Raw genomic sequence first — 26658 nt, 5'->3', positions numbered from 1 at the left:
GAAACGGTGTGGAGATGGAGACTTCCAGCGGACTCTACAAGGATTGAGAGCCCTTTCCTCTGTCCACTTCCCTAATTAGACCTTTAGCATAGTTGTTTGTTTTTTTTTCTTTCTTTCGCTTGTTTTATTAGTGTATTTAGCACTTTGAGCTAAGTCATTATTTTTGTACAGATCTTATTTTAGTTTATGAAATGGGCCCAGTTGGGTCGTTTAACTATATATATATATATATATATAAAATCAATGAGGGTGATCATAATAAAATTTACTAGTCATTTTCTAATGTAATTTGTGCATATCATCATATCAGTGATATCCCCACCTATGCTTGGACTCATGCACCTTAAAACAATTTGCTCAGAATGCTCTCGTCACATTTCTCAAGGGTATCTCACATGTTTCTCAATGTTCTTTTCAGAGTAAAAGTTGAAAACATTTTTCCTACTTTAGATCAATGTACTTATAGACATGGAACATAGATATATAGGTATTAATCAACTAAGTCGTAAGATATGGAATGATCATGTCTTACTTGTGCACTTAATAGGTCATGAATCCCTATGTTGCTCGGATCATCCAAAAATATTGTCGCACCCATGTCGGATCCTCCAAAAATGCTCTACTTTTGAAGTATTTGCCATGCACTCAGTCAAAATATTTTTGAAGAGTCGGAGAAACATTCCTGCACATATAGTGTTATGAGTCCCAAATTGATTGTGGGAAAAAAAATTAGTCTCTTATATGGTATTAGGAAATCCTCACCTTATGACCTACCTTTGGGGTTGCTCTAGGCCCAAGGTTCATTTTTTCTATATGGTATTTGTTAAAGAATGAAAAAGTCATACATCGGTGGTTAATGAGATTATTGCACGAAATATGATTATTGCATGAATCAAGAGAGAACCTGAGTAAGATATATTTCCAAGTTGAAACGAACCCTGCTACCTGCTTCATCCTGGAATTGGAATGTGGAACTATGTATAAATCAACTGAACTTTGATTCCTGCAAACTTCGGATAGTTGCTAAAGCTGCAGAATTCTCTGCATCTTTTACTCCTGACTTTTCATCCCCCATCACAAAAAGCATGCCTTCAGCAATTATAATTTGCACAGAGCATATAAACCTCCTATCATGAGCAGGACCTATCTCTTTCTCTACTCTGCAAACATCAGAAAGCAAACAATAACGGAACCAAATTCATACATTTAATGTGACTGCAACAGAAACAGAAAAAAATTGGCAGCAGCTGGACATTGAGACAAACAAATCCAGAAAGAATTACCATAAAAAAATCTATCTCAAACAGAACACATGCATTAACCATGTTGCTAGTCCAGAACAACCATTTTATATGGAGTGCTCTCAAGAGAAAATAAAATCTTAAAATATGAAACCTCAAACGTCAGACATTTCAAAATATTTTTAAAACATAATACTTAAATAAGTTCATTTTACTGTTGTCTGTTCAAAGAGTATTAGTCAGCAATGTATGTTAGTATGTCGATGAATGATATAGTTCTAATTTTGTCTTTGTACTCCCATATAATTATATAATCCTATATAATTCCGTGCAGTCAAACCTTAAAGCTACTACTGAGTAGAGAAACATTGGTAGTTTCACTGCTCAGTATTGAATCAATGTTTGATCATATGGCAACAATTTCTTGCGCTACTTTCCTTTATGGATTGACAAGGAGATATACAGCCAGGATTAAGAACAAAATACTAGGATTCCCTGATACAACATGTTAAGCATGTTAGACTTGATAACACAATTTGTGCTTGCAGCTATAGATTGAGTACAAGCGAAAAAAGTAACAACTTTATCCACCAAACAGATATCTGACAAAAATGGCACTTAGTCACTCATGAGAACAACTACACTCAAAAGAAAAAGACTAACCTGTAAGTTGGTTTGGGCCATTTCTCTCTCTGGCAAAGCCCGTTCAGCTTCTGCTTTGCTCCTTCACACTCTTTTGTTGGGTCAAATTCAACATCCATCTTTTTTTTCTGAAATGTTATAGATTCAACATCCATCTTTTTTTTCTGAAATGTTATAGATTCAACATCCCTCTTTTTTCTCTGGAATGGAACAAATTCAACATCCATCTTATCACAAGGGTTATAGAACAACTCTTTTAGAGCAGCTTTTGCCACTTGAAGCTTTGCATTTTCTTTGTGCTCAGACGAAGCTGATGCAATAAATTGTCCATCAAGATAGACGCTAGCTATGTTTTTATCTCCCTCTTTCCGATGTTCTACATCAACTTGTTTTCCATCCTTTTTGCAAAGTCCAAACAACATTGTTACAGGCCGTGGTTGTTCTTCCAACGCATTCAGCATAATAATAGGCTCTAGTAGGCCTCTGAAGATCTAAACCAAAAAAGGCAACTAGATAATCTAAACATCAGGACGTCATTTCTCTTTGTAAAACAAGAATGTCCTATTTATAGCTCAAGAAAATAATTGTATTCATAAGACATTGATGAAATCTCTGAAATAAATCAATCATTGGAGCAAAGAAAGAAATGCTACATCTGCCTACAGGTGTCTGTGTGGGCAAATTGGCTCTCATGAGCTTTCTCATTGAATCACTCACCAATTTTCTGCAATTGTAATACCTCATCATTTCTTCCATTCCAAGTTTGATTTTCAATGATACGAAACCCAAATATAAGATTCCTCTTCATGTCAGTGTTATAAAAAGCGAGGAAAAGCGCACTTAAAGCGCGAAGCGCAGCACCTGCGCTTTTATTTCCTGAAGCGAGGCGACATTGAAAAAGCGCTCGCTTCTACTGTAGAAGCGAGAAGCGCAAGAAAAGCGAAAGCGTGAAAAAGCGTGCTTAATTTGAAAAAGCGCTAATTAGGGTTTTTTTTAAAAAAATTGTAAGGTTTTTTTTTTATTTTATTTCTGAAATCCTTACGCGACTTCACATACCTCTTTCACGACTTCAAATTTATTTTTTGGACTGCTGTGAGGCTGCGACTGCTGCTGTAAGTTCTCTTCTTCTTTGAGACTGCTCTGCGACGTTTTTTTCTATTTTTGGTTGCTGCCAGGCCACTGCTGTAAGTTCTCTTCTTCTCTTCTTCTTCTCTGCGAGGCTGCTGCGACTGATCTGCTACTGTTTGTTTTGTTTTTTTTTTTTGGTTGCTGCTGTGTGTTTTTCTGTATTTTTATTGCTGCATTTTTTGTGATTTAATTATGTTTTTGCTATATATGTTATGACTTATGAGGATTATTGACTATCTATTTACTTTTAATCTAAGAATATATTACCTCTATTCAGTTATTTAATATTTTTTTATTTTTATACTAAATATCGCTTTACTTAAAAAAACCGCGCGCTTCGCTTCTCGCTTCTGTGAAGTGAGCCCTCGTCGCTTTTTTCCGCTTCTCGCTTCCCAAAACACTGCTTCATGTAAAAGAAATTCAAATTTTTAATTGTAACCTTCTATCTCTCTCTCTCACACACAGAGAGCCTTTTTCTATAAGGGTAATATTATAAAAGGATTGTGGAAGCACTAACCTAGTGTGTCAAAATTAAAATTGTTCAAATCCCTAATCATGTCCAGCATGAAATCTATTACATAGATCAAATTGCGCCGAAAAAGCTAGCAAAAGTCACATGTGCTTAAAAGTGACATTCCTAGGACAAGCACACAATTTAATTGCAAGAAGAGTTTCAGTAAAATACCAAAAAGAATCACAATTGAATTTTTTGTTTTAGGAATACATGTTAATCATTTCTTTCATCAATTGGAGAATAACACATTAAAAACATTCCTAGAGGAAAAAAGTTTTGCCTCTGAAAATTAACAAGCATACATAATGACTACTCAGACATCACTTGGCTTGCAGCAAAAGTCACCAAAAGTCCAAAACATTAAACAGGGGTACAGCTTGAGTCAGTTTTATGAGTTTACAAGGATAACTAGCTTTACAGTTTACATGAAAACAGGTTCAATAAATAACAGTTAAAACCCTTTGTTTACTAACACTGAGGCTGTCAATTATAAGCACTTACTAATAGCCAATAAGCCTGCGAGACTCAACTCTTTGATTCCACATTTTCAAGTTATAATAAAAATCCAGAGGAACAAATATAGAGAATCCGTATAGCCAACCTAACTAGTTGGGATTAAGGCGTAGTTGATAGATACATTGGTACTCTAAATCCAGAAAGGATAAAGAAAAGAGAGTTTCCATAAGATCCTTGGCCATTACAAACTTAAATAGTAAAAAAGAAACTGACCACCCAGACAGCATTCACATCAAAGCCACAATCCAAATATACAGCCCCCATTACCGACTCCACAATGTCTGCAAGAACCTTTGGTGCTTTTATCATTCCTCCATAGAACTCCATCTCCTCCTCCTGTTGCACTGTTATCACAAATTCCTTCACTTACGTGCAAAATCAAAGTCTCCTCTATTACAATTCCACAAAGGAACTATTGTAATCAGTTCGATGATCTTGTGCCAATAAAATGCGCAATGATACAATGTTACCAATGGCGTGCCATATGCAATGGCTAACTAGAATCTTCACTACATGAAACAAATACGGCCTTAGAAGTTTAAAGACTTACAGAAGGAAACAAAACAGACATACATATTGGATAAGATGTAACTGCCGAACTAGACTAGCCAAACCAAAGGACTTTTTAGATTAATACATTTCGTAATTTTTGGGGAACTTGCTTATATGAGCAATCCATATAGTAATTGGGAGGAGTTCACCCGAGTTCATATTTTCTACTTTGTCTACTTTTACAAAGCTAGGTACTCTCTATCGTGGAGGAGTCCTCCACAACTTAGATGATCAAACTGTACTTTGAGCATCCATCTAGGTATATATACATTTTTAAAGACCTTAAAGAGTAAAAGGGATGGCATGTCTACCCTTCTTTTTATGATCTCAAAAGGTAAAATTGTCATTTCCCTTCCTTCATGTATTTAATATTTGAAGGAAAAACACACAAATTTCCCTCCCAAACTTATCCAGAAAAGCCTATTACACACTTTGACTTTACAGGCATTCCTTTACACCCTATTCTCGAGGGGTCATTTATGTTTTTACCCAATTTTTTAACATTAACATACGAGGCAGAGGTCAATATGTGACCAGTGGCATCACTAAGTGGATTTGTCTTAATTTTTATTAAATGTTTACTTGTGTACACTCTCTATTAGATGCTTAATAGATACCTCTTTGTTTGATAGTTACTCCGTCCGCCTCGGAAAACTTAATAGATACCTCTATTGTTAAATAACCAATATGCACTTTGACCAACATTTTGAAGAAATGCAACTTATAGTATTTTATGTTTATCTTATGAACATCTAAATTTCAATTTTAAAATAATAAATAAATGCAATCCAATTTAGCTCCGAAGATTAGTCAAATTGGCTTTAGTAAATCCAAAAGCCACAACTATTTTTGAACAGAACGAGAAACTACAACAAAACTTAAACTACACAACAATGTGAAGTAATGCATATAAGTTAAATACTACTATATACCTTTTCATCGAGGATTGCCGAATCGCAGCGGAGGTACTTGTAGAGGCCGTGCCGGACGGCAACTCTAGCAAGCTTTTCCGTACTTACATTGGCAGAACGAAGGTCAGTGAGCTTACCACAGTCAACATCAGGGTAAGTCATGAAGAAATAACTGGAAATAGCTAACCCAAGAGCGGCATCGCCGACGAATGCTAGCCGCTGGTAATTAGTAATTAAATTAGGACAGGAAGAGTGAGTAAGAGCTTCTTCTAGAAGTTTCGTATTCTTAAATCGATATTTCAATAGCTCTTCCACTGCCTGTACTGATGTCGCCGTGTTCGTAATTTCTTCCTCCGGCGGCGGCTACCTATTTGCGTCGGTCACCATCGCGCAAACTTCCGGCGGTTGCATGTGTTCTGAATGTTAAAATCCGGTGGGGTGCGCGCGCGAAAACGGTACTTTTCCCGGGCGAAGAAAACTGAGTTGTATCAGAGAAGTGCAAATGCCTGATTGAATTGCTACGTTCCAGAATTTAGGCTTTACTATGGAAATTTAGAAGTTGTAGAAAGCCTTCCAACTTTTCTTTTAAAAAAAAAATAAACAATTTTTTTAAAAAGTACACATGATAAAAAAGATTTTTTTTAAAAGTTCAATTTTAGATCTACATCTAATCTAATATAAATATTTTTTTTGTTGGACGCATATTTAAATCAACCTATCGTTTAAAAAAATTGGAAGTAAATTGATAGAGCTAAATATATAGTTTATATTTTAATTCATATAGAACTAATACTCACATAATATATTTCATTTTCTGCATAAAATTATACATAAATTTACTTATAAGTTATATGAGTATTAATTATGTAGAATTATTAAAATACAACCAAATATCATATAAAATTAATATATGAATAGCTTTTATATAACATTTGAAACCTATCAATTTAATATTATATAAAATTAATACATGAATAACTTCTATTCTATTTTCAAACAAAACAATGTATAAAATTAGGTTGAATCTTATACAATAACCAAACGGATCTTTAATATGCAAGGGCTCTACTTTGCTTCTTCATATAATCTCATAAATAAAATTTAAAAAGGATAATGTATACGCAAACTTTACCCTGATCTCTAATAGCCATTCCAACTCAAATAAAGCATTTCAAAGTAAATATGAAAAAAAATACAACAAAGAAAAAAATATGACGCCAATTGCCAAGAATGATACAGTTCAATATTACTATTATGCAAGATGTGATATTAAAATAAGAAATCATCTTTAATTTGAGCACTAATGACATGAATGACTTCATTAAACAGGGGGAGTCGACTCAGTAAATGCAGTCTTTCTGGCATTTATATATCCCATTAACGGCGACTGCTTTCATATCTGCAATAAAAATATTTACTAGGAGGACTAACAAAAATTATGATGAATCGGTAAGTACTCCGGTTAGAGAGCACTTTACTCTCAATATGAGACTTTCCAACGCAAAGTCAGATTTAGTCGTTTCCCAATGACAATAGAGTACCGACACAGTAGGCAACCAAAAAAAAGGTTTGCTAAATGGTCCAATAATATTCTTAATCTTATAATAATAATCTTCATAATTATTCACATAATGGACTACAGCATAAATGCATTCTAAAGTGCTCCAACAAAAGACTAGGAAGTCTTATTTAAGTTCTATTTGTATGAAATTCAGTTCACAGCATATGATCAAATCCTCCAGCCTGTAAAGCAACCCGATTCCCATTAACGCTATGGAGCAATTGTTGCAGCCACCTCCTCGTCATTGGATCGTCCTGATAACATAACACAACAAAGGTGGTCATGGTCAGAAAAAAATAACAAGGGTCTAATGCAGGGGGAGCTACTTATATTGTCAAGTATTACGTACACGAAGACAACTCTGGAAGGTGGTATCTCCAAGTATATCGGGAAGACAACCTCTCAGTGCATCACATGCCCTGCCATAAACCAGGCACATCACCTTTAGCCTCACAGAAATGAGAAAGCCGAAGAGGACTCTGACATGTCACGCATAAGCAAGCTGAAAGGAAAACCAGGATGCTGATATACAGAAAACTAACCTTGGATTATCTGACAAACGAAGATAGCACCTAATTATGTGTTTCAGCAATCTTGATGAAGGTTGTTCAGCAAGTGTGCCGACCATATTCCCTAGAACTCGGGCTACTGCAAAAAACCTTTCCGCTGTGGTACAGATGTAATCCAGACCCACATCATCTAGAAGGATTTTTTGCACAATGAAAGTTGCAACCTGTCAGCATGAACAAAGTTAGATGCATGAAAATCTAATTAAATCGAGGAAGGACATTACTGGAAACTGGCTTTGGGGAAGGACTAACAGTTTTCGATAATTCACTCCCCATCTCCATCGTGCGCAAGCACAGCGGAATTATTTCTGTTGAAAGAAGAAAACTGATAACTTCAGTGTCATCCACCTGCACAGAGAAAATCAAAAGAAACAAAGTACCTTAAACCTTTAGAATAACAATTGAATAAGGTAGGTTAAGCATATCATACATAGCATCATTAGCTCCTGATATTATAACTAGTCATGGTTTCCTTCTCATGTCATTCCCTGTAGATATGATCATGAATGAAATGTTTACATTAACAGCAATGGAAGTAGAAGAAGAGACGCATGAAATACAGTAGACAATAACCTTCACAAGGGCACCAATGACACCTAAGCTTGTAAGTCTCAGATATTCAAAAGGTCTTGACTTGCTCGTTGTATTAAGAAAGGGGTACAGATACAAAGGAATATGTGCTGCAAAGTAGAAAACAGTCAGAAAGATTTATTCAAGGGAAACCATATATCCCAACTATGAAGGATCACAACTACAATTATCATCACACAAAATTCTATCCAGATCTCAAGAACACATCATGATTATGAAGTCCATTGATTTGGTTTTTTTTAATGAGATGTACTTTTAAGTTTTTGAAGCCTACAAAGCATTGTACATGAATAATATGGGGCTGGGATAGTTATCCAAGACAACATGCTTGTGTTACACCGACCAGCGCTTCAATGAACCTAAGACCACAAACATGTAATCTTTTTCATCCTCTTTATGGACATCAGTGACTGCCAAGGAAGGATGGTCTTTATTACTCGACAGTTGTGAATTCCGAGGAAAAGAAAACCCAAGTATAATTTTCTTTTTACTATAAGTCCTGGATAAGATAAATCCAAGTTCAATGTCTTCATATGTAAATCAAATTCGAATTCTGCCCCAAAGATTTATCAAACGAATGCAAAGTCACATTAATGTGATACTATTTGGATCTTACTGTTTGACTTGTGTGTGTGGAATTCCCTTTGACAAGTAAATAAGAGTTATATCTATTTTATATTAAAAACATAAAACCCCTAACTTGAAAGTTCAATTCAAAAATATCCTTATTACTATCTTATCTTTTTTTTAAATAAAAAACTACAAATACACACAACAGACACCTCTTTGAAGAGACCCCTTCCATGTTCCTCTAGCCAACTACTTATAGAAGAAAAAAAACCATTAAATCATATGAATGATGCGTTAAAAACCAAATGGCTACAAACAAACCCCAAGCCAAGTACTAATCTGCTTTCTACACTTTTTCTTTCTTGAAGTGTTAACTAAGTATTAAACTAAATTTCGGAATTATGGGTGATGCAGAGCAGAGCATGGCTATACAAGGAACTATGGAAAAAATATACAATGTTTGATCAATAAGAGGAGATTGAAGTGGCATGGAACCAGTAGGTCAAATTCTGCACTTTTAGTATGGAACCATGTCAAATTGTGCAACTTTATGGACTATCAATCACTAATCGATCGGCATACTAAAGACACAGAAGCACAACAACATAATCACATTATACTCCGTTTTAAGGGACGAAAACTGAATCACGTGAGTTCACAACGGAGCAGATCATACAAACAGTTACAAACTAATAAATCATGAAGAGCTCGGTTGCCGAATAAATTCGGGTGCAAAATCTAAACACTACTTGCGTTGTATGCTTCATTGGAGCAAAGAGTTCTTTATCAGAAATATTTTAAACAAGTCTCCCATAATAATTCTATTTCTGTTTCCGTTCAATGTCATCAAAACTTTACCTCTTCTAAAGTTGAAATTGTAAAGCAAACACAACCATAACTTGTAAGGAAATATTATCCCAAGAGCATTTATATGCTATGAAGGAAAATGTTTTCCACGAAAAGTGATATCCTAGAAAATGTCTTATTGGAAAATAAGTGGGTTTCAAACCAAACACAACCATTACTAGTTTTAGTTTTCTCTAGAGCTTTCATATGCTGAACCGTGGTTTTTGAATTTATTTTATGAATAGGAACATACATCACAAATATCATTTATAAAAAAAAGTATTAGATAAGATATGCTTTATTACATTTTTGTACTCATAAAAGCAAAATAAGTAAAAAATAATATGCATCTGATAAAAAAATTATTCTTCATCATTGAAGATTCAGATGAAACAATTAATCATTGAGCTTGAAAAACAAGTCATGATACAGCGATCCATATTGATCGTTCAATAAAACTTGTACTTTATTCTTTCATAAATAAATATTTAGTCAAAAAATGCTTTTAATGGTGTTGAAATTATTTTACAAATGGCTATTATATGAATGGGTATATTTACACTCGAGAAGCTAGTTAAGTGAAAAAGCACTGAGCAAGTGCCTAAGGTATAAGAGATGTAACTATGAGGAGAGTTGAGATTTTTGGGTCTGTGTAGTTGCTATGGAAAGAATTTGCACCCAAAAGCAACTGCAAATAAACATAGGCAACAATATTCTAGCTTTCCAACGGCATTCCACCTAAAAGTACAGTCATTGTATATCAAAAAGGCCAAGCTTATTGCCATTAACAAACAGATAAGAGAACTTCAAAAAAAGGAAGAGAATCTTTACCATTGAGGAACAACATTCTGGTGTCAGGATGAGAGGCTACGCACTGCAAAATAGAAAGCAATCAGAAACTATTTCAATAGGAAAGATAGAAGATTTGACCTTGACCAGCAAGAAAACTAAATAAGAGAGGCATAGTGGGAAACTGGGAATACAATTACATCTTAAAACACTTGGCACTATGATAACAACAGATATTTGGAAGTGATACTTCCATGCTCCAAGAAAGAAATAAACTCAAAACTACTTCACTACTAACAGGTATTTTTTTACAAGGAAAAAAATTAAAAATTTGAACACCTCTCAGTCTGTTGTGTTCACCCTCCACCTTTCTTAATACATATTAACACAACCCCAAGCATATCCAATTCTCTACACCTACTGCCGAAATTTCATCGTTATAAAGATCATATAATGATAATAACTCATTACTTTAAATATTAACAGCAAGAAAAAACAATAGAAACAGTATCAAGAATCAGAGAGAAAAAGTCCACAAGGAAAGGAAGTTTATATACCTGAAGAAGTGCTAGTGCATTACAAACTCTATTGGATAGTGCAGGAGTCAGAGTTGGAGGCGACAAAACAGGGTAGATAGAAATTATCTCCTGCAAACATGCAAATTAACGTTTACAAACTTATAGAAACAGCTAGTGACTTCCACACTATATAAATAAGAATCAAATAGCTGGCCAGAAAATATCAACAATAGAAGGTCAAGAAATACAAATTAAATAGTTGAGAACAGAAGTCCAAAATCTTATCAGTAGAATGAGTAACTGAACCAATAATATTGCTTCTGATACAGCATCCAACCACTTACATAGAGTAGGTTTTGTTTACCATCCAGGTTGGGTCAAGTTACAAAAGCAATTAAACTGAGATTAGATTAAATGACAATAATTTCTCCTCCTAGTAGTGATATTTTCATTTTTTGGGTTAATGTCTCCTCGAAGTGGGGTTTTGGCTCCATTGGTTTCATCAACATCCAACAAATACGGAAAAGCAATTGGGATTCTATTTTGAGACTTTACATGTATATTTATTTCCAATTTTTACCTCAAATCATTTTATTCCATTTTTGTTCTAGTCAATGATAAAGCAATCCAACATATACAATGAAAATGATATACATTGTCTAGTTTCCATTATTGGAAAACCAACCTTGTTGTGAGCTGAGTACAAATTACAAAAAGGGAAGCACCCCATGGGCCAATGTGGGACTAACACCACTCCCTCCAAAGCAGTCAGAAATTTCACAAAAAATTTTTATCATCATAAGAGACTACAAGATGTTAAGAAAGAAAAAACTAGGACTCTATGTGATGCTTTCAATTTTAAATATTTGAGTTCCTAAGAAACCCCAATTAAAAGGTCATTAAGATGTTTCCTTAACATCTTTGTTGTATGCTTCATTTTACTTCTTGCTTTTAATGATTCAGTGTGAAGCATAGGTAATCAATAATCATTGAAGAAATGTGTGTACAAACAGACAGACAAAATGCTGGAATTACATGGAGTGGTACTTTAACATTCATGTGCATCTGAGAGATGAAATGAACTCTAAATTATAATGGAACACTTTCCAAAATACCTGTAGCAGAGCAGCGATAGTAGCACATGAGTTCCACAATAAAGGGGCCAAATCCTGGAAAAGTTCCCTTTTCTGGAAAAGAAAAACAAAGGCAATAAGTCTTTTTTAGGTAAATCTTAATACTATTTAGCATAACAACAAAATGATACCCAATCCAAAATGCCAAATTATTTGGTGTTCCACATATTCACAAATATGAGTACATTGTTGAAGAGGGGTCAGCAGCGAAATAAGAGTACTGGGGTAGACACCAACTGTTCATCCATTGATCCAAAAAAAGAAATTACAATTACGCAGCCTAAGGGAGACGACAGAGTTAAGAAGCCTCATTAGTCCAGTTTTATCAAGTCGAATAAAATACCACTGCTGCTTCAATTACAATTCAACTCTCTTAAAGTGACAAGCGTCTAATAAACCTAGCATCCCCATTCTTTTACAATTCTCAAATTTAGCTCTAAGACATGGAAGAAACACTGATGCCTAAACTATCAATTTTAGGCAACTTCACCATAATCCAAAATTGAATTATACAAAATCATGCCCCGAGGAGTCGATATAAAAAACAAAACGATATGACACTTAAACAAAATATGGAAGTAAACCTCTGAACCTCTTTTTTTCCTCCTACAATTCTCATTAAACATCGATAACATCATTTTCCATCTCAATTTTTGGTGAATTCAACTCTCTAAAGTGATAAGCATCTTAATAGTCATCAAAACCTAGTATCTCGATTCTTCTACTATTCTCAAACTTTAGCCCTAGGTACTAACCTCTCAAATATACAAAACTTTACCATAATCCATAATTGATTTATACAAAATCATGCCTGCTGAGTCAATTGAAAGAACAAAACTATACAACAGTAAAACAAAAACATGAAAATGAACGTCTAAAGTGAGAGGAATAAACCTTAGAAAGCTCTAGAAGAGCATTTTCACGAAGTTCAGGATTGCTGAGATCAAGCACTAGCTGTTCAGCCGATTGCATGTTGCGATCGTTATTAGCCGAAGCTCCGGCACCGGCCAACGACGGCGATGCAACTCCTCCAAAACCTCCGAAACCTCCGGCGGCGCCGATTGAGAACTGAGTTAAGTTTGTCATGCCCTCAATCGAATGCTCTCTTTCGTTTTCCTCTTTTCGCTTTCTCTGCCTTTTTTTCCCTCTTTTTTCGGATTAAACAAAGACGAAATCCGCCGTTTCATTTAAAACCGTGGCATTATGTAGAGGTGTCCATGTTTCTTAAAACCACTTAACCCATGGAATCCATTTTTAATTTATTATTTTTTTACAAAAAAAATAATAATTTTTTTATATAAATTTATAATATAATAATTGTATATAAACCTTAGAAATTCACATAATTTTTTGTATCGAATTGTACTGAATAATACATGTGTAAAATATATTATATATAATAAATTTATAATTCTTTTTCTTCTCTTTATAAACTAAGCAACATAATTAAAACGTTAACTTCTATTACTAAAATTTGTTATATTTATTATTCAAGTAGAAATTAAATTAGTTCTAATATCTCGATTTATAAGTAATACCTAGGAAGCTACAAGATATTTAATGATCTTGGGTAATAAGCTAAGAAGCTATAAGTTATTTTAAAAAATCTCTTTTATAATTAAAATTTTTCTTATCGGATTTTTCCTTAATTTAACTAGACTCAATTTATTACTTTTATTTTGATTGACTTCTTCCCTCTCGTGTGATTTAAGTTAATTTTTTTGTTTTTGCTTAATGTTATTTTATATTATCGTAAAATAATGGATAGAGTGATGATTGAAATTGATTCTCTCCCAATGAAGAATATCACAGAAAAAAATTGGAAGATTTTATTGCAAGTTATGAGTAGGGGTGTCAATGGAACGATTCGGTCGATTATTTTTAAAAAATTATATCATCTCAACTTTTTGGGTATTTTATAATGTATAACTAATATTAGATTTTTTTTAATCAGTATGGCTTGATTAATTTTTATTATTTTTTCCACTTTTAAAGTATCACCTCAAAATATGTTATTATTAAAAAAATTCTTTCGCAAGTATATTCTTGAAAAAACACTTCAATTCTTCACCAAGAAGTCAACAATGTAAAATCATGTTGTCATATTGTTTTATCTTAAGCATTTAATAGGAGTACTCGCATATGTTTTGTTGTATTGTTTGATAGAGTATCTATTATAGTATCTTTTAATTTTAAACCCAATTAATTAAAAACTAATTAAAGAGTAAATACCCAAAGTCGTCCAATCACTAGAGGCCTAGAACCTAGATTATATTTATATTTGAAAAAAATTATAAAATATATTTAAAAAATTTATTTTATATATTAAATTTAACACGTTGTTAATATGTAAAATATATTTACATACATGAAAGGTTATTCAGTTTCATCCCAATTGTTCAGAACGGTTATACATTTACATAAAATCCACGATTTTATTGAAAAAATGATATAAATCAATTCGGTACGCTTAAGTTTGGTCGATTCAAATGATTTTTCATATTCTTTTAACACCACTAGACACGCATCGATATTGGGTTTGATTGAGTTTATAACTGCAATTTTTAAATCTGAAGAATGTCAAAATTCCATGAAAATTGACGAGCTTCCATACGATTTTTTGGATCTATATTCTTGAATTGGGAACAATTTTCGTTGATGGTTTGAATAGTTCTATATGACTTAAAATTGAAGTTCATAGTTGAAAATGTAAAGCATTAGCTTGAAACGTCCATTGGAGTTGGTTCAAAATTAGTTTGAGTTTAAACATCTACTTACCAAATGAGTTCAAAAGATGAAAAAAATAAATATAAAAATAAGTTAAACGAGATTCAACATCTATTACAGATACATAAAAAAATTATTTATATAAATAATGTGATTTTTCATTGAAGGGAGTTCAAATGACCCCTCCTTGACCCCCCCCCCCCCCCCCCGGGAGGGAGTTCATTTGAACATGATATGATTAAAATTATTTTTTAAAATATATATAGTAGATGTTGAACTTCTTTGTTTTTTTTCACGTATACATTTCTTTATCTTTTGAAATCCTTTAATAAATTCTGACTTCGCCGTCTTAACAAAAAAAAAAAGAGTTGGAAGAATAAAGCATGCATAAAACAGGTGAATAAGAGAAAACAAATATTTACATTGTTAACAATAACAACAAACTCAAATATAATCTTATATAAGATCTGAAAATGATAGAATATATGCAGATTTTATTTAATCGAAAAGTAATTAAATTCCAACCACTATTAGAATGGGGACATGATGAGTGTGATAGAGGGTATAGAAAGGGATACAATTACAAAACATAAGAACCACAATATTGGATTGTGGTTGCCACATGGCAATTTAAGTAGCCAATCACATATTGACTCTTCTATCCATCAAGATAAGCCAATTCTCATAATAAAAATACCACAAAATCTCATTGTCCTTAGTATCTCTCATAATCACAAACACAAAGAGTGAAGAATTTGCCGACATGGCCTCTGCTTGTGCTTCATCCACCATTGCTGCTGTTGCTTTTTCTTCTCCAAGGCAAGTTCTCTTCAATTTCCATATCACTGACCATCGACGAAACTAGAAATTTTACTAAAGGTGTTCAAAAATTTAATATAACATCGAAAAAGTTGTTTTTGATCTATCAATATCAACGAAGTGTGTTGAAGTGACCATTCTCGAATCCATGTAACTATATCACTATGTCTTTAAATAAGTGTAGCATTCTAATATACCACTTACTTTGTTTCATTTTTATCTGTATTTGTTCTAAAAATAGTTATCTCAAATTATTTACTAATTTTAGAAGTTTAAACAAAAGTTTTTTTTTTTTTGAAGATCAGAAATGAATAATTTAATTATTCTTAGGTGTCTATTTAAATTTTCTAATCATTTTTGTTGATAAGCTAGCATGACTTTGACAATTATTTACTCATTAACGGAGCTAACATATATTAGGTAAATATTTAATGAAGAGATATTATAGCTTAGATATCAATAAATAGGCAACATCATTTTTCTTTTATTGAAAATATTTTACCTTTAAATTTTGTTGTTACTTTTAATGAGATGATTTATACTTACCCAAATAATTAAGTAGTGTTTTTCGAGTTATCACAATTACAAGTTGAATGTTATCATATAAATTGAGACAATTAAACGGATAGAATATTTCTTAAAGGTGTGTAAAGAAAAGAAAAAACGACAAATAATTTGAGACAGTTTGTTGCAGTTCGAGGAGAAATGGATCAATTGTAGGAGCAACAAAAGCTTCATTCCTTGGAGGGGGAAGATTGAGAGTAAGCAAATACAGTACTACACCTGCAGCACGAAGTGCGACTACAGTGTGTGTTGCTGCAGACCCAGACAGACCCCTCTGGTTCCCTGGCAGCACCCCTCCTCCATGGCTTGATGGCAGGTGAGTCATGATCTAGCTTCAATTTTTCAAGTGTCATATCTGGATTAGTAGACATGTTTGTTTCCTTGGCATAGTACATAAATATGTCATTTAACTTGTCCCCAGCTCATATTTATGTCATCCAACTGTGAGTGTGCATAAGTAGACACTTAAACTTGTATAAGTTGAATAAGTTGACACACACGTCTAACGTGACATTGTATCTTACATGGTCTCCTACGTGTATAATGTCATGTAGGTCTCATACATATACTAATTCAATTTTATACAAGTTTAAGTTATTGCTTGTGCACACTCAAAGTTGGAGGACATAATTGTGAAATGATGTCAAGTTAAAAAACACACTTATGTATCTTTTTTATATGAACCGACTATTTATATTAGTAAAACACATTACAACTACTAATTATTTTCCTTTTCTTTGTGAAATATTGTCATTATTATGGGGGAGCCAATGTACTAATTACGGGTTCGATCGAACCTTATAGCTTTGATCTTAATTCTATATTTGTCGAAAGAACTTCATTGAATATACAAATTATTGATTTAGATCACAAGCAATTTAAAAAAGAAAATTAAACTTCAAATTGTGGCTCCATCTATGATCATTCAGGTCAGAAAATGAAATAATTGGCCGTTGATGTATGCTTCAATAAATAGTTAATGATAATTTAGTTAAGAAATTCACACATGATAGTTCATAAATGAAACTCGAAAAAATCAGAATAATCTAAATGTGTTTTGGTTATTTTTATTCATTTTCGTGATAGATCAGATATTAAACTCGTAATCATTCAATCTTTAATTAACTTGTATTTGATTATATGCTGAAATTAGTTTATTTTGCTTCTTCGCCTTGCAGCCTTCCCGGAGACTTCGGTTTCGATCCTCTTGGCCTCGGTATATATCCATTTACTCGTTTTGTCTCAATTTATTTGTTTTTTTTTTTTATTTAATCAGTTTTAAAAAAGAATATTATTTTCACAACTCTTTAATTCTAACTTTCACGTGGCATGTCACATGTTTAAGATCACATAATTAAAGAGTATTTTAGTACATTTTATATATTTTTAGTTTAATACCAAAAGATTCGATTTTTTATTTTACTTTCTTAAACTTCTTTCTAAACCAATACTAGGCAAACAAATTAAAATGGGAAAGTTCTAACTTCGTAAGAAAATATCTCTAGAATTCTTTGAAGATCGAATTAGGTCTCAACGAGCGAATCCTTGTTTTACTACCAATCACAAGTTTTATGTTCGACGCACTATTCATACATATATATCATTAACTAATCATCATTTTGTGGATATATATCATTTGAGTACAGGATCTGATCCAGAGAGCTTGAGATGGAACCAACAGGCAGAAATTGTACACTGCAGATGGGCAATGTTGGGAGCTGCAGGAATTTTCATTCCAGAATTACTCACAAAAATTGGAATCCTTAACACACCTTCATGGTACACTGCTGGTGAACAAGAATATTTCACCGACACAACGACTCTCTTCATCGTTGAATTGGTACTTATAGGTTGGGCTGAGGGAAGAAGATGGGCAGATATCATCAAGCCTGGATGCGTTAACACAGACCCAATCTTCCCTAACAACAAGCTCACGGGGACAGACGTTGGTTATCCAGGAGGTTTATGGTTTGATCCCTTGGGTTGGGGTTCGGGTTCACCTGCAAAGATAAAGGAGTTGAGGACAAAGGAGATTAAGAACGGTAGACTTGCTATGTTAGCCGTTATGGGTGCATGGTTCCAACACATTTACACTGGAACAGGCCCTATTGATAACCTCTTTGCTCACCTAGCTGATCCTGGTCATGCCACTATTTTTGCTGTAAGTACAACCTCATTTTAGTACTCCTTCTGTTTCAGTTTATTTGTCTTACGTTCCTTTTTACTCTATTTAAAAAGAATGTCTCTTTGTCGAAAGTCTTTTTTAATGTTTTAAATGATGTGTCAAGTGAAAACTAAACAAACAAATTGAAACGGGGGAGTATGTGTCGTTTGTTTGGTTTGAAAGAAAACTCAAACCAGAGAAATTGTTGTTGTTTTAGACTTACATGGAGAAACTATATTTTTAAACATTGGAATCAAATGGTGTTAAATGCAGCATGGAGAAACTATATTTTTACACTCTGTTTTTATTAACTAATAGCTCATTCTTTTGAAAAAAATCTGGACCTACTACACTGATAATCATTTACTCCATCAGTTTCAATTTATGTGACACTATTTGACTTAACACAGTTTGACGACAATTCAAGATACTAAAGTTGTTTCTACTTGTGTTTTTCAGGCATTCAGTCCCAAGTGAGAAGCAGAAGCAGAATACCTTTTGTTGTAATGATGCGTAAAAGTAACATTTGAAGTAGATTTGTGCAAAGAAAGCTTGAATGTTTCTTTTGCCACTCAATGTAGTATCCCTACATTTGGTTTGCCCTTCTGTAGAAAAAGACTCAGTGTACAAATACCTTTGAGAATTCGTATCAGATCAAAAAAGCCTATTTATATATGTTCGTCGCATTTGCATAAGAGAAGATTTTTATCGCAATAGTTGACTAAGATAAACGGTGTTGAGTAAGTTTTTTCTACAATACACATGGGTGCTCGATGTAAAGTAGCAATTGCATCACATCATCTCTGTTCCGCGGTAGGAAGAACAGTGTTCCTCTATAGTACTATAGATGGAATATTTAGGATGTGTTTTAGGACAAACTGAAACTGAAAAGAGGATTTCAACCAAACAAAAGTTCAAGTTTTGTTTTGAATGAGGAATGATGATTTATAGACACTTAGGTTAGAGTTAGACATACATTTTATCTTAAAAAGGTAAACTGATGAGTGAGAACCACAACTCAAATTCAATGCCGGAGTCAAAATTTTCAACGAGAAAGTTCAAAATATGAAGAAATAAACATACTAATCAGTTTTCCTCTATTCACATGATCTTTGAATTTGCAACTCAAGTGTCAACCAACCTTTTTCGCCTTTCTCAACAAGTAGCTCAGCCAATTGAGATTTCGCCACCACAAAAATCTTCCCATTGAATTTATTGTGAACCCGATCGTATTATCAAATCAACATTAATAAGCATAAATCAAAATATAACAATTTCATATTAATACACCTATTTCATATTTCATCAGTGGCGGCTCAAGCAAATTAGTGGCCTTAAAGCCAAATATAAATAATAGGAGGCCTAGCTTTTATGTTTGAAATCCAAAGTTATTAAGCTTTATTTTTTCTATGGTCTTAAACTATATATATATAGTTTAAGTGTATATATATAGGGGTGTCAAATGGGCGGGTTGGGTTGAAATTTGAGATATTAAAATGGGTTGAAATAGAAATCGGGTTGGGTTTTGACCCGCCCAAGTTTACTTTGGGTTCAAATGTACTAAAAAATGGGTTGGGTCTTGACCCGTCCAATTTGACCCGATTAATCTCAATAATTTTAACATAGTGATATTTAACTTTTATAATCACAATTCGAATTTCAGCTCAATTTTTTATTTTTATTTTAAAAAGTAACAAATGGATAGATAAATCCTAAAAGATGTTAAATAGATAATAATTCATGCCTTTAATATAGGAACATATCTTAGTAAAAAGTTTTAAAACGGGTTGAAATTGAAGATTGAATTGGGCTCAATTGAGGATTCTCTTAAAATGGGTTAGGCTTGAATGGGTTGAGATTGAACCCAATTCAAATTATCTTGAGCCCAACCCTTAAAATTCTGGGAGGGTTACCTATGTTTGGTTCATTTTTGACACCTCTCTCTCTCTCTATATATATATATATACACCAAAATATTTTTTAATTTTGTGATCTTAAACATGTCATGTGGAAGTTAAATTTAAAAATTGATAAAAAAAAAAGAAACATTCTTTAATGTTTCGAAACAAACTAAAAGAATGACAAAATATATTTTTTTTTGTTTAAAAAATACTTATAATAATTCTATTATTATTAAAAATGGGGGCCCTTCAAATTTGGGGGTCTAAGACGGTTGCCTCATTTTTAAAGGCATTTAGCATTGAGCCGACCCTGTATTTCATATCAATAAGAGAGAGATATGATGTGTGTTTCTTCCTCCTTTCACTTATGGTCATGCCTCAATTCTGGTTGTCACATTTCATAGTGATTAAGCATCACATCATGGAAAACCTGCTTGTTTTTTGTTACCAGCATAGTTAATCCTAGAGCAAAGTAGCGCCTTTTGTCCACTATACAACTTGAAGCTGAATACCAAGGTTGCTTTGTCGAATGTCACCCACGAATGAAAATTTTCTCGCATATAATGCAGACATATCATGTAATAAAGCTTAACCAACAAATGTGAAATCATAAAAAAAGGAGTACAGTTTCTAGCTCAAAATAATGAATACCCTAATAAGAAAAACAGAGCAACATTAATTACTTTTAAAACATAAATAGTGCAAAAACACCTTTAAGAACTTAAGAACCATGAGACAAAAGAAAGGGAGTCAATGAGTCATACTTGAAAATAAATTCTCCATCTTGAAGTCTCAACAACAACATACCAGTGAAATCCACAAGTGGAATCTGGGGAGGGTAGAGTATACGCAAACATTATTCCTACCACGTAGAGATAGAGAGGTTGTTTCCGGAAGTCAGAAACTCACGTCACTAATATAAATGTGATGCATTGTCTTGTGAAGGATACTAATCACTAACATGTGGGTTTATTTACTTTGTCAACAATCCACCAGCTTCTACCCAATACAGAAAGTGAAGCAAAAATTCACATGCAAAATTTAGCAAACAACTCCATAACACATCATAAAATAAGGCAATACGTTAATGGATATTACAAATCATGTAAAAATTCTAATAATGCGATTATGCATGTGTGTGTGGCAACTGAAGTACAAATAAAAGGACAAAGAATGAAGTAACTACAGTGACATCTTCATTTTTCTCCATCTTAATTCTCTTTATCAAGGGTGGTAATTTATGTATTATGTAACAGATCCAAAGCTTCGGAAAAGAAAAGACCAGGTGAATCAAGGCAAGTCAAGAGTAAAGGGACACTTAGTCCTGTTCTAAAAATATAAAAACAATTCAACAGTAAAACAATTTTGACATAACTTTCTAGTATGATGGGGCTTCAGATTTGAAGCAATAGCATCTTTCTCTTGTCATCGCTGCTTCATTTTTCTCCCTGATTGTGCGTAAATTCAGAAAGGCCTCACTCACTCCCTATTGCTTTCGTGAATGGTTCTATGAGATGAAGTTCATACTGATTTCATTGTCTCTTTGGATACTCCCTAGGTCCAAATATGGTGGATCCAATTCTCACATTGGTGCTGCCCATTTCTATCTGCAGTATAATGACAAAGAATCAACACATAATACGTCTACTTCTCTTAACAAGCAATTTCCAAATGCAGCTTATATATCCTTTAAATGAGTAAAATAGAACCAACTCATATTTTTCATAATTACATGCTTACTTCAGGAACAACACAGATTACACAAATAGTCAACAATATATATTAGGAAATCATTTGGCAGAAAAGCGAAAAAATGAATTACATGGCCAGCTCGAACAGATGCAACTGATTCCAAAACTTGTTTTTGGTTCACAATACGAGAAAAATAAATCGCGGAGGAAAATATTTTTTTGCATTAGCAAGCTATGGAAACTTAAGGGCAATCAAGAGATGGACGGGGTCTGCCTGCTTTCACATGACAAAAGCAGCAGTAAAATAAAGGCATAATACATAAATGTGCCCTTTAACTTGGCTTCAAATCACATTTATGCCCTTCAACTTTGGGTGTGCACAAGTAGACACTTAAACTTGTATAAAGTTGAGCAAATAGACACGCATGTCCTACATGGCATCCTACATGTCATTTTTTGTCCTACGTGGTGTCCCGTGTATTGTGCCATGTAGGACTCGTGTGTTTACTTGTTCTACTTTATACAAGTTTAAGTGTCTACTTGTGCATATCCAAAGTTGGAGGACATAAACGTAAAATGAGGCCAAGTTAAAGGGCACATTTATGTATTATGCCAAAAATAAAACTAGCAAAGGAAATTTATCAGAAGTGATTCTCTCAATCAGAATCAACTTTTCAGGATGAAGAGATCAGATTTTTATGACAAGGTAAGACAAGACCAGCTTACCGCTAGCTCGAAGTCACAAGACATGCCCATTGACAACTCACATCGAGACTCCGCCATACCAAGAACCTTGCAAACTTCAGTTCTACAATTCAGTAGCGTCTATTGCATTACAACAAGAAAAATGGAGATCAGCAATTTGGAGAAATGGGGAAAATTGATGGAGTATGAGCATTTTTATAATGAAGCTCCCAAATGCATCACTCAAACCTATTCATTTGATAACAAACTTCTTAAAATTACTTAGCACAACAACATAAATGGAGAGCAGCAATTTGGAGAAATTGGGAAATTTGATGGAGTTAATATGAACCTTTTTTGTCATGAAGCTTCCAATATGCATGACTCAAAACTATTCATCCGATAACAAACTTCTCAAGGATTCCATATACAAAAAATACTTAGCACAAGCTTCACCCAAAAAATACTTGGCACAAGAAAAACATCCCTCTATTATACATAAAGGTCAAACTAAGGAAAGGGAATTCCCCATAACTATGACGAAAATTGTTTAGGTGACTATTAACATTGACGAAAAAGGTCAGTTTTCAACACTAGGTGATTTCTTCCAATCTGTCCATGCCTTGATGGACAGAGATACCCAATATCTGCGCTGGTTGGGAGGTAGCAGGTACCTCATGGAATTAGTCGAGGTGCACACAAGCTTACCCGGACACCATGGTTATCAAGAAAAAATGTTTGCTTTCAGTAATTTACAACTGTTCTCCTTTGCATCTTTTATTAGTAAAGGATGGGACATCTTCAAACGGTTGAGAGAGCTAAGAATTCTTATATGTCATGACTCACGTACAACTGAATTACGGATTCATTACAGAATATCACCTTGAAGTTCTCTGGGGTTGAAGTGTAGTCAGGCTGTCCAATTGTCATTAGGCCAGAGAACTCAAGGTTTGGGCAATCCAGCTTGACATGTTTGGCGAGCTCTATGCAATTAGATGGATCAACACCAGATTTTGCTGCATATAGTTAAAAAAATTAACAAATTTGTCAGTTCCTTCGGAAGTAGAATGATTGGAGTCCTTTGGCCTTGAACGTCATAAAAAAAAAAGCATTGTACAATTCGATCAAACACACATTACAAGCAGTGGGAAAAAATCTAACAACTCAGATTCGAATTTGGTGAGATTTCACCTGCAGGTTAACCAGTAATCTGAGGACTTGAAGCAACGTTAGAAACCTTTCATAACCTAAACCATACTGCTACAAAAATACCAACAACCAAATAGCTTAAAAAGGGAAGCCCAGTGCACAAAGCATCTTGTGCTAGCAGAGTCCGCGGAAGGGCCACACCCCAAGGGGTGTGATATAGACAGCCTACCCTAATGCAATGGTTAGTGGTTTCTTCCACGGCTTGTAGATCCTAATCACTAGAGTTGCTGTCAAGCTCGACTAGTCTCCCTCAGGATCTGCAAGCAAGAATGAGGAGAAAATATACTCACACTCTTCTCCGCTGGTATTAACTTGAACCAAAACCTTCAAGGGCTGCCTGCCAATGCTTGAAACCGCACGATCAAGATAGTTTGCAAGCTGTAGAGAAGAAGTGTTGTATGATTGATCAAATTTGTTCAATTCAACAAATAATATGCATTTAAAGAGACTATAATCTAAACAAACGAACTTATTAAAGCTTCAAGGTGCGTTTGACTTGATGCACTTGAGCCGAGGTCTTTTGGAAACAACCTCTCTACCTCCATGGGGTAGGGGTAAGGTTTGTGCACATTCTACCTCCCCAGACCCCACTTATGGGATTACACTGGGTATGTTGTTGTTGTTGTTGTTGTAAGCAGAGAGACTACTCATCAAGCGTTAAGAAACAGGTAAAATCTTTACCTTCTGGTTATCAACACCGTGAACCATGGCTAGATTGGGAACAGCAGCTGCAATAATGGAGGTAAACTTTAGACAACTTTTATATGATATGCTTATCCGATTTACACATACAAGCAGAAATGCTTCCTGAGAGTAGGGAGGGGGGTTCTTGTTAGACACTTCAACTTTCAACTTACAATTTTCAGGTCCTTCGCACTAAATAACAAATTCCTAGTTGAAATTATAAAAGTGAATTAGAAGATAATACATCCAAGAGAAAATATGCAGGCTTGTAATTCACCAAGTTAAGCATCGAGAGACGATCTTGGCCCTGTTTGGATACAAAACAAAAAGGCTTGTACACTCTAATTAGACACTTCAATCTTACCTTACAGGCCCTAAGCACAAAATAACAGACTAGTGTTTTACCAAGATCACAATTGGAAAAGAATCAAATTAACCAAATATAGGATCCCATGGATCATTGAAGAAACAGATGCTTGCAACAAGAGGTGAATCCAAAATTTTGAAGTCTTCGTTGAGTACCACTGAACCACTAGTTGTGCAGTTGTATCATCACACAACTTCCAACCTCTCGTTGGAAAACCACAAAAGTAGAGAGAGAGAAGTGATGTCAATTGATGGATAATTTAGGGAAATTGGATAATAACAAAACAAAAGATCGCACAAATACTTAGATGAGCCCGTACTCAGGAGTTGCTTTGCTTTATTGCTCTGCAGATGCCCGATATAATGCCATTCTATGTCCTCGGGAAGCTGCATATCAGCAGCACATAATCAATATTGCACAATGAGAAAAATCTGTCCGCAACAATCAACTACTCCATTTGTCCCAATTTACATGGCACTTTCTCCCTCTCGAGATTCAACAATTGTGAACTTTGACCAACATTTTGAAGTATATCTTTTCAACATATTGACATGAGAATAATTGCAACTTATAGTACACAGTACTCCCTCCGTTTCAATTTGTTTGCCCTACTTTCCTTTTTAGCCCATTTAAAAAAGAAGGCATCTTTACCTTTTTGGCAACTTTTTAATTTCAACTTTACAAGTAAGATGTTTAAAACCACATAATTAAAGAATATTTGGTACATTCTTCATATATTTGGTTTAACACCACAAGATTCTAAATTAAAGGGAGTATAGTTTTTGTATATCTAAATTTTTATTTTAAAATATCGAATTGATCTAATATTAATCAAATTGACTCAAGAGAATGGATAGAATATCTTTTACGTCTCAATCCCAAATTAATTCGACTATATTATATCTATTCAGCTCTGTTTATACACATTTTAAACAAAAAGAATCAGTTTTCTTCTCTATTTTGGGAACAATTTGCCACAACCTAAAGCTTAATTAGCATTACCAATGCTGAAAGGGAAACAGATGAATACCTCAGGAGCCTTCTGGATAATCTCTTGTACATAATTTTCACCAAAACAACGGTGACCGGCTTCATACACTTGGGTTATAAGAGAAATAGGCTTCGTCTTGCTAACGGCCACCACTCTCACGTCATCAGCACGGCGGCCGGACCTTTCAGCAGCCTGACGGACACGGTGGATCACTGACCGCAGCGCCGTCACAGCCAGACCCTCGGCAGCCGGAGCAGCCATCTCTCTGCTCAGCTATTTGTTTGGTCGCTGATTGTTTTACGTCGGGAAATAGAAACCACAAAATAGATTTGAATTTCTTTATAAACAAATTTTTTTCTTTTTCCTATAAAAAAATATGCATTATTATTTGGAAATAAATACAAAATTGAAATGGGAGAACTAGTAATTTTTTTTAAAAAACAAAATGATTGTGGTGAAATAAATATGAAATTTAAAAAGGTTGTACCTAATATTTATATAATCGAATAATTTATGTTTGATGATTAAAATGAGAATATATAAATGTGTTTATGAAGGAAAATTCACGCCATATACACATTTAAGAGTAAATTTTACGGGTTTTAAACATACTTTTAAACAATTCTTACTTATAACAGTTTATTTACGGGTTATGACATATCAATTTAATTTAATTTAATTTAAAAATCAATTTCAATTTATTTAATAAATGATTAATCTGTGTATATTTTTATATTATTAATTAATAATATTTAATTAATTTGATTTCAGTTCCT

General features: G+C 33.8%; 5 protein-coding genes across 6 annotated transcripts in view; 2 read left to right on the top strand and 3 right to left on the bottom strand.

Moving 5' to 3' along the window:
- Nucleotides 1–26658, top strand: part of LOC125821133 (uncharacterized) — a 167244-nt gene that overhangs the window by 19416 nt on the left and 121170 nt on the right. The gene's annotated exons all lie outside the window — the stretch shown is intronic.
- LOC125821114 (ribonuclease 3-like protein 2) lies at nucleotides 769–6655 on the bottom strand. Its single transcript, XM_049500521.1, has 5 exons — nucleotides 6626–6655; nucleotides 5526–5867; nucleotides 4255–4407; nucleotides 1905–2374; nucleotides 769–1160 (listed from the first exon to the last, which is right to left on the bottom strand). The coding sequence occupies exons 1-5, from the start codon at nucleotides 6653–6655 to the stop codon at nucleotides 986–988; spliced, it is 1170 nt and encodes a 389-aa protein (XP_049356478.1). The 3' UTR covers nucleotides 769–985.
- LOC125821138 (uncharacterized) lies at nucleotides 7165–13175 on the bottom strand. The gene is made up of 9 exons (XM_049500549.1): nucleotides 12976–13175; nucleotides 12064–12135; nucleotides 10988–11077; nucleotides 10473–10515; nucleotides 8208–8314; nucleotides 7887–7982; nucleotides 7608–7798; nucleotides 7415–7484; nucleotides 7165–7319 (listed from the first exon to the last, which is right to left on the bottom strand). The coding sequence occupies exons 1-9, from the start codon at nucleotides 13165–13167 to the stop codon at nucleotides 7221–7223; spliced, it is 960 nt and encodes a 319-aa protein (XP_049356506.1). The 5' UTR covers nucleotides 13168–13175; the 3' UTR covers nucleotides 7165–7220.
- Nucleotides 15431–19030, top strand: LOC125821141 (chlorophyll a-b binding protein 7, chloroplastic). The gene is made up of 5 exons (XM_049500551.1): nucleotides 15431–15627; nucleotides 16322–16507; nucleotides 17370–17407; nucleotides 17838–18352; nucleotides 18815–19030. The coding sequence occupies exons 1-5, from the start codon at nucleotides 15572–15574 to the stop codon at nucleotides 18830–18832; spliced, it is 813 nt and encodes a 270-aa protein (XP_049356508.1). The 5' UTR covers nucleotides 15431–15571; the 3' UTR covers nucleotides 18833–19030.
- LOC125821144 (uncharacterized) lies at nucleotides 21736–26206 on the bottom strand. Its single transcript, XM_049500555.1, has 7 exons — nucleotides 25922–26206; nucleotides 25211–25277; nucleotides 24522–24568; nucleotides 24131–24218; nucleotides 23514–23647; nucleotides 22674–22772; nucleotides 21736–21863 (listed from the first exon to the last, which is right to left on the bottom strand). The coding sequence occupies exons 1-7, from the start codon at nucleotides 26141–26143 to the stop codon at nucleotides 21789–21791; spliced, it is 732 nt and encodes a 243-aa protein (XP_049356512.1). The 5' UTR covers nucleotides 26144–26206; the 3' UTR covers nucleotides 21736–21788.

Source organism: Solanum verrucosum, unplaced genomic scaffold (genome assembly GCF_900185275.1).
Source record: "Solanum verrucosum unplaced genomic scaffold, falcon-dt-bn FXZP01000222.1, whole genome shotgun sequence".
NCBI lineage: Eukaryota > Viridiplantae > Streptophyta > Magnoliopsida > Solanales > Solanaceae > Solanum > Solanum verrucosum.
This window is presented reverse-complemented; position numbering and strand designations above follow the sequence as displayed.